Source organism: Rhinopithecus roxellana, chromosome 4 (genome assembly GCF_007565055.1).
Source record: "Rhinopithecus roxellana isolate Shanxi Qingling chromosome 4, ASM756505v1, whole genome shotgun sequence".
NCBI classification, from domain to species: domain Eukaryota; kingdom Metazoa; phylum Chordata; class Mammalia; order Primates; family Cercopithecidae; genus Rhinopithecus; species Rhinopithecus roxellana.
The window spans coordinates 74,504,532-74,518,653 of record NC_044552.1 but is presented as its reverse complement, the minus strand read 5'-3'; the positions used below and the strand labels follow the sequence as shown (position 1 = coordinate 74,518,653).

General features: G+C 40.8%; 1 protein-coding gene across 1 annotated transcript in view; it reads left to right on the top strand.

The window, feature by feature from the left end:
- AFG1L (AFG1 like ATPase) overlaps window positions 1-13,908 on the top strand; it is a 221,276-nt gene extending 207,368 nt beyond the window's left edge. Inside the window, exons 11-13 of the mRNA XM_010382494.2 lie at window positions 3,459-3,599; window positions 7,628-7,741; window positions 10,622-13,908. Coding sequence (XP_010380796.1) covers window positions 3,459-3,599; window positions 7,628-7,741; window positions 10,622-10,750 — 384 coding nt within the window. The 3' untranslated portion in view covers window positions 10,751-13,908. The remainder of the gene's footprint in view (window positions 1-3,458; window positions 3,600-7,627; window positions 7,742-10,621) is intronic.
- Window positions 13,909-14,122: the final 214 nt, after the last annotated feature.

Below are 14,122 nucleotides of genomic sequence, written 5' to 3'. Positions count from 1 at the left end.
GTTCACTGCAAACTCAGACTCCCAGGCTCAAGCGATCCTCCCACCTCAGCCTCCTGAGTAGCTGTAACCACGGGCACATACCATCACACCTGGCTAACTTTGTGTATCTTTTGTAGAGATGGGGTTTCACTATGTTGCCCAAACTGGTCTCCAACTCCTGAGTTCAAGTGATCTACCCACCTCAGCTTCCCAAAGTGTTGGGATTACAGGCGTGAGCCACTGGGCCTGGCTTCCTCTGCTATACTTTAATTATCTCCAGATTATTTATAATACCTAGTGCAATGTAAATGCTGTGTAAATAGTTGTTATAATGTATTGCTTGTTAATATTTGTGTTGGTTTTTATGTTTTTTTTTCCAAATATTTTGATCGGCAGTTGGTTGGTTCTGCAGGTGTGGAACCCACAGATATGGAGAGCCAACTGAATTGTTTTTCTTGTTTATCTTTCCTATTTATTATTCTCTTTTTTATTTTTTACTTTTTTGAACTTTTCTTTTTAGAAATATGTTTACCCATGAATTTATGAAAAACCAAAAAATGTCATTATTTTAAATTAGTCCTATTCTTATTGGACCTGATTTTTTTTTGAGGGCGGGAGGGAAACTTCCTTCTTTGATTAATACATTTCATTCTTCTTTCTCATGTTTTTAAAGAAAAAAGTAATATTACTATCTCTTCATGGCCTAAATTGAGAGAGATCTGTTTGGCAACAAATAACCTCTCCTTGTTTGAATGACTTTTTTTTACTGTAGTAAAATACTATATAACATAAAATTAACCATTGTAAGTAATTCTAAGTGTACAGTTCAGAGGCATTAAGTATATTCATATCATTGTACAGTGATCAACACTGTCTACCTCTAGAACTTTTTCCTCATCCTAAACTGAATGTATTAAACAACAATTCCACATTCGCCCAATGACGATTGTCTTGAAAGGAGACAGATAACTCTATTGAGCTTTGTTTTCTTTATGTGAATGAGCATGTAATTGTTTTAGGAATATGAGGGGAAGGAATAGTTGCTAATATAATGGCAAATGCAGAACCTACTGCCAAAGGTATATAATTTGTAAAATAGCTGAATGGGCAAAATTCTGATTTTCAGTTGCCCTAGGCACTTCAGTGCACTTCTGATAATGATTTTCCTTGGGCATGTAGCTATTCTGATAGAAATCACATCCATGCATAAAGAGTGAGCTTAATTATACATAACTACATACCTAATATGAGGTTTTACATTTTTTTACATATACTTTCTGGTTTACAAAAGATGAGACACTAAATCCTAACTGATCTCAAAAAAGGTAGTGTACCTTCAGAGCATGAGAGTCTTAATGTATGAGTTTTCATTTTTACAAAAAGACACTATATTTTGCCCTCCCCTCTCTCCCTTTCGGGGATTGTTTTCACTATTTGGTGATTCCACAGTCTCATCTGGTGCCTGCTGTGACTCCCAAGACAGACAAGTGCACAAAGGCTGATTTAGGGTCTTGGATTCCTCTTAAGAATGACATACTCAATTCATTTGTACTGACCCCAATCATTTGAGCTCAAAATAATAAAAATAAAAGTCATTAAGATGGTTTGAATACTAATGTATGCTCCAGGCACTGTGCTAAATGCTTTGCATGTGTTACTTTATTTAATCCTCACAATTCTGTCAGATAGGAATCAAATTCCCATTTTACAAATGAGAAAACTAAGGAACAGGAAGATGATATAACTTGCCAGTGGCACCCAGTTGATAAGTAGCAACTAAGGAGTCAGATCCAGGCCTTCCAGAGCCCTCACTCCCAGCTTCTCTATTAACATGTGCTCCTGGTCTGTATTGGGCTCAATAGCAGGATTCTCTTGGAAGAGAAGCAAGTTTAAACCAACCCCACCCCACTCCCAGAAAAACCCACAGCACACTGGAACCCTCCATGGCTGAGGTGAGTGGCTTGTCTCAGCTAAGGCCAGGCACAGGGTCTGGAGGTAGAGGCTCTCCAGCCAGGGAAGGAAAATGGGAAGGGCGGAGGTTGCCTCCTCCTGGCCACCATTTGTTATCTGATTGGTGAGAAGAGATGGGAGGAAAGGGCATGGTCAGCACGTTTCCAAAGGACTCGGGTCGTTCTTGGTGCTCTTTGTCTCTGGTTTTGTGCCCATTGCCTAGGTCCCATAATTGCTGTATCCTTCTTAGAACTGCTCTCTATGTAGGGAACCACTTCTCCAGAACCTAACTCTCTGGATTTACTTGTACCTCCCACTTGTACCTCCCCACACCTCCATGCAAATTCTTCTTTCCTGAGCATAACTGATTTCAGCTGGTTGGTAGGACAGTGGTAGGCTTAAATGAATGGACAAGGGTGAGAATGACTCTCCTCCTCCTCACGGTTTCCTAATTCTCCCAGGAATATCACCTTATCAACATTTCTGAAAGAAGTTTCATGCAAAGGACTTCCCAAATGAGATAGACATTTCTGGACAGGGAGGAGTAATGATGGATTCTGCCAGAAACTGAGGAGGTTCAGCCACCTGTGTCCTAGAGGTCGGTCAGGGTGACCCAGAAGCTTCCAGAGGAACTTCAGAGCAGCTCCTGGGCCACTCAGTCTCTGCCTTCTCCCGACTCCAGCAGGGCCAGAAACACTCTCCTGACATTTGCTTATGGTTTGCTGCTCACAGAGTACAGTCATCCACAGGCAGCTTGAAATGAGCAGAGGTAACATTTCCTGGGAGTGTTCCTAACCCCAAATAATGTGTTTGCAGATCATGTTCCTAATGTTCAGGAGTTAAATTCATGTTTCAGAAACAAGTGCTTTACATCTGTAGGTGGCACTTTTATGAATAATATTGTGGACCTTGAGTCCCAAATTCTCCTCGTGTCGAGAGGCAGTGCACTGCCTCCAGTTATTCTGGAGCTCTCATCTGCTCCTGCTCATTTAAGCCCTTCAGTATTTCCTACAGAGGTTAGCAGTGTTACACTTGAATAATTGTACCTTAAATTAAACTAAAAATAATTTCTGATGATTTTCATACTGACGCACAGTCTTTATTTCAAAATGGCGGTATAATCTTCAGCATGCCGTTATCAAATAGCTCCATTGACCAATACTGGCAGTTTGCAGTTGAGTCACAGGAAAGATTTATTAGGACGTGTTTAAAGTGATATCATAGAAATAAAAATATGGACAGAGACCTAAAGACTACCAGCTAAGGCTGTGGCTAGAGATATTCTTTAACTCCCCACCACACTCTTGTCTTCTCTCTTACCCCTTTTTTACATCACTATTAAGGCAACACGGTGTACATTGTCTGTGTCCTTAGCCTACTCTGAAAACACTGCCCCATTTGGTCAAGTTACCCAAAGCTACCACCTAGATCACACCGTGACAAGAAAGAGGTGTTTTCACACTAAACCAATCCAAAGGCAACCAGAATTGATTTATTTTTTAATTTTCTTTATTTCATTTTAATCATAGCCACTTGGAGCCAGTGACTATTTGGAACTATCAAAGAGTTTTGATACAATATTTTTACGAAACATTCCGCAATTTACTTTGGCAAACAGGACTCAAGGTCGAAGATTCATAACTCTCATCGATAACTTTTATGATCTCAAGGTAAGGATGTAGCACATTTTCTTAAAACTAAACACTTTGTATTGTGGAGCCAGATTGCCTGGGCTGGAATCCTGACTTAATGTACTTCTATCACTTACTTCACCTCTTTGTGCCTCCATTCCTTCATGTGTGAATTGGGGATGATAATATTATTTACTTCTGAGGGTTGTTGCGATGACTAAAAAGGCAAATCCATGTAAAGCATTTAAAACATTTGGCACAAGCTGAATGCTATGTAAGCACTATGAGTAAAGCAGCAGTAGTACTATAGTAAAACTCCCATCACAAGACGCTCTGCTGTGTGAATGAATGATTACATCATTCTACCAAACAGCTTATATGCTTCATCTATCACATTCTGAAACACAATGTCTTGCATAGACTGAATGCTCAATAAGTATTTGTTGCATGAATAAATGATTGCACTGATAGAATAATGCATGAGCAAGCCAGGTGTGATGGCTCATGCCTATCATCCCAGCACTTTGGGAGGCCAAGGGAGGATCGCTTGAGGCCAGGAGTTCAAGACCAGCCTGGACAGCATAGCAAAATCCTAGCTCTACAAAAAATAAGAAAATTAGCTGGGTGTGGCGGTGTGGGCCTGTCATCCTGCCTAGTTGGGAGGCTGAGGTGGGAGGATTGCTTAAGCCCAGGAGTTCAAGGTTACAGTAGTGAGTCATGGTCATGCCACTGCACTCCAGCCTTCCAGCCTGGGTGACAGAGTGAGGCCCTATCTCTCAAAAAAAAAAAAAAGAAGGAGGAGGAGGAGAAGGAGGAGGAGGAGGAGGAAGGAGGAAGGAAGAGAAGGAGAAGGAGGAGAAGGAGAAGGGGAAGAAAACAAATGAGTAGATGACTAGAGGATCCTTCTGAATAGTGAAGCTCTTCTCTCTCCCTATGACCCAGAAGCCCCAGTAGCTAGCATTATTCCATCTTGTTGTTTGTTTGTTTTTAATCCATATGTTTTAGCATGAATTGCCAAGCCATGGCCCATTCATCAAAGGAGCATAGCCTAGTGGTTCAAGAGTGGGCCCTGGGGTCAGGCTGTCTATCCTAGAGACCATCTTAATCTCTCTGAGCTTCAACTTCCTTTTCTAGAAAAAGCAGATAATAATGGTACTTATGAAGTTGTTGTGAACATTAAATGAGCATGTAAAGCACAAAGAATGTTGTCTGGCATATGGTATGCTCTCAAAGGTGAGCTATGAATAGAATGTATCTGTAAATATAGATTCATAGCAAAAGTACATTTTGAAATTAGAGTTAATTTAAGTATTATTTTACCATTAGATACACTTTTTTCTCCCTATTCTTTGCACAGAACTAGAGCAGTGATTCTAAATTGAAGGGACTTTGTGGGAAGGAGATAAGCAACAGAATCTGCCGGGAGGGAGAGGTGATAATTTAATGTTTCATTTGCTCATTCATTCTGTAAACTTCATCATGCCAAACACTAGAAATTCAGTGGCAAGTGAAACTAGATGGTGCCTGCCTTCAAAGAGCTTAGATAGCCTAATACCAGAGAAAGGTGATTCAGCTGTCCACAGAACTCAATGTAAAATCACCACTGTGGGATGACCTCTTAGAGGAGGCATATGGTGCTGTGAAAGTCTAGCGGGGAGAGTGCACTAATCTATGGGGTGGGAAATCCTCTGAGGGCCACCTGTGGCAGAACCATCTGGCCTACTTAAAAATCCAGATTCCAGGCCGGGCGCGGTGGCTCAAGCCTGTAATCCCAGCACTTTGGGAGGCCGAGGCAGGTGGATCACGAGGTCAGGAGATCGAGACCATCCTGGCTAACCCGGTGAAACCCCATCTCTACTAAAAAATACAAAAAACTAGCCGGGCGACGTGGCGGGCGCCTGTAGTCCCAGCTACTGGGGAGGCTGAGGCAGGAGAATGGCGTAAACCCGGGAGGCGGAGCTTGCAGTGAGCTGAGAGCCGGCCACTACACTCCAGCCTGGGCGGCAGAGCGAGACTCCGTCTCAAAAAAAAAAAAAAAAAAAAAAAAAAAAAATCCAGATTCCAGAGCTCACCCATCCCCACCCCAGCAAATGAGTACCAGGCATGGGGCCAGGAACTGCATGTTCTCATATTTCTCAGGTGCTTGCTATAAACACTGAGAAGAGCGAGGGCTAAACTCTACGCACAGAATGAAAGGGGTAACCAGCACGGGGAGTTTGCAGCAAGGCTCTGACGCAGAAGCTGAGGGAAGGCCACCTAAGGGAGTGCTATCAAAAGCTGCTGTGTGTCCCTGTGGAGCCCACACACGTGTGACCAGATTCAGGGAATCTGGAGAGGCAGGAGGCTGAGGACACAGAGCTTGGGGATGGAGACCCATCAGCTGTGAGTGGTTTGCCTTCCACAGACTCGACTCTACACTAATGGTGGGGAGGGCAGGGGTGGAATGAAGGGCAGGGGCCTGGAGGCTGCTGTTTTTACAGGACTAGGCTTCAAGAAGAAAACGACGGAGGGGCATAATTAGGATGGCTCATAGTGGAGGATTGAGAGACTTGTTATTTTGATATTTCAGCTAGGAATGCCTTAGAGAAAGCTTATGGCCCCCATCCCTCAGTCCTACCCCCAACCCTACCTCACCCCCACCTTTTCACTTCTTAATTGAAGGGAAAAAGAATTTATCTGGCAATATGATGGAATACTCAAACTACCCTCCTAACATTCCCTTTAACAAAATCACTCATTTAGAGATTACACTCTTTATTAAAGTGTAGTCAAAACCATTTTATTTCAGAAATTGGGAGCATTAAACAGACATTATTCTATAATGTACTCATGGAGATTTGTGAAAGAAGGATATTCCCATGTAAATAATGAAAAAGTGTCTTTGATTAAAATAACTTATAAGAGGAGGTAGAAGGCGATTTGGATATGGAAAATCTAGTGTCAAATGTCAACACATGATTTTTAAGTACTGGTGTATTATTATTTAAATAATGATTTTAAAAGATAGTTATGAATCCTGAAGACAAATTCAGGACTTTTAAAACATCAAAAAGAATATGTTTTGTATTTAAACTAGTGAATATAAAAGCTGTTTCCAATATATGATTACATATGAACACTCACTCAAATACTTAATCAAGAGATATTAATGTAAATCTTAGTTTTTTTGAAGAAGGTCCTAGCAGGATGCTAATATCACTGGCCTAATTAGAATAGCAATGCACTGAACTTAGCAGTCTGCTGTGCAGCAAAAGGGTAACTAACCTCTTCACAGTGTCTCTGGGGAGCATTTTAGGTGCACAGACCAGCTCCAAACAGCCAGGTATAAATGTCAACATCACAGTGTAATCATCTTAGTCAGTATGTGGTGCTATACAAAATACCATAGACTGGGTAATTTATAAATAATAGGAATTTATTTCTTCCAGTTCCAGGAGGTCTGAGATCAAGGTGCCAGAAGGTTTGGGTGTTTGGTGAGGGCTACTCTCTGCTTCAGGATGATGCCTTGTTGCCGCCAGAGGGCACAAATGTTGTGTTCTTGCATGGTGGAAGGAATGGAAGGCAAAAAATGGTGAACTCCCTCCATCAAATTCTGTATAAGGGCACCGAATCCCATGGGTGAAGGCAGAGCCTCATGACTCAGTCATATCCTAGAGGCCACACCTCTTAATCCTGTTGCATTGTGGAGTAAGTTTCAGCATGAATTTTGGATGGGACAAAAACATTCAAACCAGAGCAGTAATGGAAAAAGCATTGGACTAAGAACTGAAGATCTGGGCTGACGTCTTGAACTGAGTCCTGTCCAGCCCTGAAGTCTCCCAATAAACCTTTGTGCCCTACTTCACAGGGTGGTAGGAGTTGTGTGGAAATATTCTGAAAAGTACTGTGCAGTTTTAAAGTACTGCTTTAAAGAGATAAACAATTAGGAAAAAAATATATGGACGTCTTAAAAGCAAAGATCTAAGCTTCTGTATGTGAAAAACAGATTTTTATTTTGTGAGATTTTTCTTACCTTCAACTTGTGAAATGTAAAGAGTAACACATTTACTCATTTTCTTCTATTTCAGGTGCGTATAATTTGCTCTGCATCGACTCCTATATCAAGCTTATTTTTACATCTACATCATGACAGTGAGTTGGAGCAAAGCAGAATACTGATGGATGATTTGGGGCTGAGCCAGGTAAGCGATATTACCATAATCTCTTTTTATTATAAAACAGCTTAATTGTTTTTGGTTTGATGCATGGCTACATTTTGAAGAAGAAATGCAGTGTGTAGTTAACCATTGATTTGCTGCTTCTCCTGTAAGCCTGTGTAGCAAATTTATCATTCTCAATATCACTAAATATAGAAAATTATAAACTTACAGTGGAGGGAATCTTAGTGGTCATGTAGTTCAGTGCTCCATTTTGCATGTGATAAAAATGAAGCCTAGAGAGGTGGACTAAGGTGCCCACAGTCACACTGCTGAATAACGGTAGGCCAGAGCTGGATGCCAAGCCACCTGTGCCTGGTTCTGGGCTTGCTCTGCTATACCATGCTGCCCTTTCTGGATATCTTTCTAAATGATTGCTGGATTTGTAGAGTGCATGATACAGTATCCAAGCATGTGGGCTGGCTAGTCCAGGACCATGGAGTGCCTAGCAAGGCCCTGGGCTTGAAAAGAAATCCCTGATTAATCTCCCTACCTCCATTCTGCAAACATTTATGGAGTACCTGTGGGTGCCAGGCTCTGGGGACACTCTGTAGGGAACAAACAGATGCTAGCCCAGTTTTTCTGGAACTTGGAGTCTGGTGATTCACCCCAGGCCAACCAGAAGTGATTTTGCATTTTCTCCTTCTGTAAGAACGTTACGGGATGTGTTTCTTCTCACCTATCAACAATTGAAATATTAGTCAAAAGTTTACAACTATCAACACTCACCCCATGAGGAGAGCCCAATTCTTCCCGCCCCACAGGTGAGAGACTGCCTAGAACAAGGAAACAATTCCTTATCAACCTGAGTAGAAATGAGGCATTTTCAGGAGTTTGGGAGAATGAGGCCTGTTCAGTAAGTGAACTTTCCAATATGATGACTTAAACCTATGTGTATATCTTAGTCTGCTATAACAAAACACCATGAACTGGGTAGCTTATAGGCAACAGAAATTTATTTCTAACAGTTCTGGAGGCTGGGAAGTCCAAGATCAGGGTGCCATCTGGTGAAGGCCCACTTCCTAGTTCATAAGCCTCTTGTCTTTTCTGTATAAACCTCACATGGTGGAAGGGGTGAGGGATCTCTCTGGGGCATCTTTTATAAAGGCATTAATTCCATTCATTAGGGCTCCACCCACAAGACCTAATCAACTCCCAAAAGCTCCGCCTCCAGTACTATTACCTTATGGGTTAGGATTTCAACATATGAATTTTGGATGGACACAAACATTCAGACCATAGCAGTGTAGAAATAAATAGCTGCTTATAAATCTCTGTACTGGGATCATTTGAAATGTTGGTTCTCCAAGAACAATATTTACATCCAAATACTGTCTTTGACAATTTGAAAGAATACACTTGAAGAGCTACATCAGCTCAGTTTCTAAAGTCCTTTACATCAGGGCCCCCCAGCCCCTGGGCCGCAGACTGGTATTGGTTTGTGGCCTGTTAGGAACCAGGTCTCACAGCAGGAGGTGAGCAGTGGAGGAGCAAGCATTACCACCTGAGCTCCGCCTCCAGTCCCATCAGCAGCAGCATTAGATTCTCAGAGGACCGCAAACTCTGTTGTGAACTGCATGCGCAAGGGATCAAGGTTGCATGCTGTTTATGAGAATCTAATGCCTAAGATCTAAGGTAGAACAGTTTCATCCCGAAATCATCCCCCTGCCCCCGGACCATGGAAAAATTCTCTTCCACAAAACTGGTGCCTGGTGCCAAAAGGTTGGTAAAATTTACATCATTGGCTCTTAAAATTTTTTTCCCCTAGGCTGGTGCAATGGGTCATTCCTGTAATCCTAGCACTTTGGGAGGCCGAGGTGGGCAGACTGCTTTGAGCTCAGGAGTTTAAGACCAGCCTGGGCAACATGGTGAAACACCATTTCTACAAAAAATAAAAAATAAAAAATTAGCCAGGTGTGGTGGCACACACCTGTAATCTTAGCTACTGGGGAGGCTGAGGCAGGAAGATCACTTGAACCCAAAAGGCAGAGGTTGCAGTGAGCCAAGATGGCACCACTGCACTCCAGCCTGGGTGACGGAGTGAGACCCTGTCTCAAATTCCCCTAGGATCAAGACAAAGTAAGCTCAGCAGATGGAGCCACTCATATATGAAGAAATCAGGGAACGTGACCTCAGGGCCACGAAGGTTCACAATGAATCAGTGGAGAAGATGGATTTAGGGATCCAGAATTTTTCTCTGAAAAAGCATACTAGCAAACCTCTAAGGAAAGAGAAAAATTCCAAGCCCACTTAGTGGCCACGAGTCTGTGTTGGTGTCACTAGTCTGGGATTACCAGCCTCATAGAGACAGGGCTTCCCAACTTGGTCCTAGATGGTGGGATCAATTGTCCCAGCAGCTGAAGACTAAAAACAGCCCTGGCTTTTAGATCCCAGGCACATTCTCCAGAACCCAGACCCACTGTTCATTCGCATTTGCTTTCCTTTAGTCATTGGTTGGACTGGAAAAGGCTCTCCAGAGGTTTGTCCTTAGGGCCTCCCCGTTAGGCAGTGGGACCCTGTCTGGAGGCCTACACCAGCCTCTTTCTAGCTTCTCAGAACTACTGTTTTTTTTTTTGTTGTTGTTGTTGTTGTTGTTGTTTTAACATTACTTATTTCTGGTGTACACTTCTGGAGAAAGTTTTCCCTTTTAAGTTTTCTCTCTGATAATTTGATGTGTTTACTGCCTAGCAGTTTAAATTGGTTGACTCTCTAGTCTCATTTAAGGGATTGTATATGAAAAAAAAAAGTTATAAAAAAAGGCATAATCTAAACCGGTAAGCCTAAAAAGTTTTTTAAACCTATGCTTAGGTTCTGTAAATTTTCATTTGTGATGGCTTTAATTTAATTTGTTTGTTTTATAACCAGGATTCAGCAGAAGGACTCTCCATGTTTACCGGAGAAGAGGAAATCTTTGCATTTCAGCGCACGATTTCCCGACTCACAGAAATGCAGACTGAACAGTACTGGAACGAAGGAGACAGAACCAAGAAGTAACTGTCACTTTCACATAAATAAAACTCTAGACAAATGGTTAACGCAGGCAGAACTCCTTATTGTGGGACTTGAAGGAATCATTTTCTCATCATTAATTATGCACTTTGTCCTCTGGACCATTTTAATCTAAAATTGCTGTCAAAGATCTAGTGGATTAGTAAGTTAAACACTTAACATTTTTAGGTCTACTTTTTCTTATTTGGTCTTATTTCTGCACCATGAAATTAAAATCATCATTCCTGAAGATGAATGTAGGACCAGACATTTTAGCTTCACATTAAACCACCTGAATGAACCTTGAATGCACAAGTAAATGCAAGACATCTGGACGCCTTCAAGCTTTGACTGCATGGTGGTGGCACGTTAGAAATCCATCTTTTATAACAGGGGAGAAATGCCCTATGTTTCAATTCAAAACAAAGACAGTTTTCCAATCTGATATAAACTAAAAGGGATAATATTTTAGAATATGGGCTCATATGTGGTTTTTTTTTTTTGGTTATGAATTATAGTAAATGTTGCAGGCCTTCAGATGTCTACATAATGAAAAAATATGTTTTTAACCCTGAGATCAAGCTTAGTAGGCAGGACTTGATCTCAAGTGGTCACAGAGTTTTCTAAAAAAAAAAAATTGAGAATTATAATGGGATCAATTAAGGAGCAAGTGTCAAATTCCAGCCAACAGGCAGATCTGCAGGCAGAACTACCAACTCTGCAACCAGGAATGGGGACCAGCGAGAAAGTGTGGGCGGGAGGGTGGGTGTCAGAGCCGTAGGCACTCCATCAGCAGAGGAGACTCCCGCTCACATGAGGCCGGCTGGACCCCAGTGGACAGCAGCCTCCTTCCCACTATTCGCAGACACTTGCTCTCCTTGCAGCATGCTGCCCCTGCCCTTGCTGCCGACTCTGCCATGAGATGGACCTAATAGCAAATAGGAAAGAACGCCTGACAAGCCTGCTTCAAAGGAAATCTGATTTGTCCTTCACTGAGCTCATTTTTTGCTTCTTTGAGTAAAACCTGGCTTTACTAACTATTGTCACAAAGTGGATCTTCGGCTGTGGATGAGTGTGAAAAAAAAGAAAAAACATAAAATCCACAAAATCTAGTGAAAATTAAGCATTTAGGGGAAGGTAAGGCAGAGGTAAGTCAGTTCAATGATTACAGTGGTCAACATAAGTAAGCTCTTTGAACCTATTTGATTTATTATTTATTTATTTATTTTTAATTTTTATATCTTGGCCACTCCAGCCATCTCCTGGCAGGTGTAGTGTGGCATGGCATGGCCCTGTTTAATTTGTTAGTCAATAATCCATCACAGTAGTCTCTTTTAGACATTAACCTAATTAAGGCAAGCAGATAAATGGATGAGTACCCAAGCCAAGAGAAGAGTTTATTTAAATTAAGCCTTCTGTCAATGAAATGTGGTTTAAAGATATTTTTATTGAAGTGAAACACAGTACTTTCAAAGAGGTTAAGTAATAGGGAAGAAAGATGGGAAATAACCACTTTGTGCCAGATTTAATGCTACATATTTACATTAGCTCAATTAAAAAAAAATAGTCTTAGAAAGTGAATATTATAATCCCTGTTTAAAGATAAGAAAAATGAGGCTTGGGAAAGTTAAGTAGCTTGACCTGAGATTCACAGTTTACAACTACAAAACTCATGTACTATATTTTATACCACACTGTCTCTTACTATTTAAAAAAAAAGAGAGATTGTTTTAAAAATTGATTGATTTAACTCAGTGAATGAAGTTGAAGATAAATTTACAACAGAACCATTGATTTGAACTCAGTAAATATAAAACGTTTAACTTTATTCTTTAGATCTTAGCTTTTTACTTTTCCCATTCCTTTGGTAATTATTCTGTACCTTAATTTTTTAAAAAATAATGTGAATGGATAGATAGACAGATGGACAGTATGACCGATAGACAGAACTGTCCCTGAGTGTGAGTGTATGTAGAAGAGTCCTCCTCTTCTATATACTTTCATAACTTTTATAACTGTTATGTTATAAAAGTTCATTTGAGGTCAGATATTGGGAATAAAGTTTCATTTTTCCATAGAAACAATCATGTAATGTTAGTTGGGGTGCTGTCCCAATGTGTAGGAGCCTATGTAATTCTCAGTGTAGCTTCCCTATAATGTCATTTTGGTACAAAAGAACTTAAACCCTGAGGGAAAAACTGTAGCTCAGGCTCCACCTAAGTAACTGGAGCATGTGTCCACTTCTGTGTCTCCAATCTGCAATCTTCTTCCCCAGCTCCAGGGGCCTGGTGGGATTGGCTACAGTGTAAGAGGCTCTTTGAGCTGGGAGAAGGGTTTATGCAGAAAGTGGGACTAGAAGGCTTTGGCTGGATCTCTGGAGGGGAGGAAGGAGTTCCAGGGTGGCTGGAAATCTACAAAGTTTATTTCATAAAATAGCATGCAAGAAAAAAACCCAAGTCTTCAAGAATAGCCATCACTAGGAAACAGTATGGTAGCTCTACTAAAAGAAAAGTAATGCCAACATGAAATGCAACCCCTAGATTGGAGAGCAGCATTTCAATTTGTCTTTCTTCCAAGCCCTGCCCCTGTTACATTCTCAGCATTCCAGTCTTTCTCCCTAGAAGTCTCTCAGCAAATGCTCTTTTTTTGAAATGCTTTAAATGTATACTTTGAGATGGAGGTTTGAGCTGAGTACTGCTGTGGAAAGCTCCCATTCAATTCAAAACACAGAGGGGGGATGTCTTTAGAGTCAGGAGAAAACACCATGTGCCAAGGGTGCTCTCCAAACTGATCACTGGTTCCCAGACTTAACAGAGGTCAAGCGGAGAAAAAGGAAAGCTTTCCTTAGAGAAGAAAAAGAAAAATCTTATCACTTCTCATATTTCTTTACGCAGTGTATGAGCTTATTTGCTGATATCACTAATCCTGAGATGAAAAACAGGATGGACTTAAGTAATTTTTAACCTATTTCTGAGGCCAAAAAGACTGTAGCATTATTTTAATCAAATTTATGCCTTTTCAATGGGACTTCAAATTTTAATAATAAGGCAATACTTTTATCTTCTTAATGTATATATATTTCCTGTACTTACAAGTGTGCAAATAACATAATTTTAAAATTAGTTGGAATATTGAAAAAAATTAAAATTTCACTTGTAAAATAAGTGGATGTGCTCATATCCATTTATTTATTTAAGAAACACATCATGTTTTCTGTGTCCTGGGCATGGTTCTATGTGCTTTATAAATAAACTCTTTTGATCCATATAACAGTCTTATGAGATAGGTGCCATTATAATCATTTTATAGACAGGGAAGCTGAGACATGGAACACAGCTAAAGCAGAATCCTGAATTGCTAAGATATACGCTGAAGTCA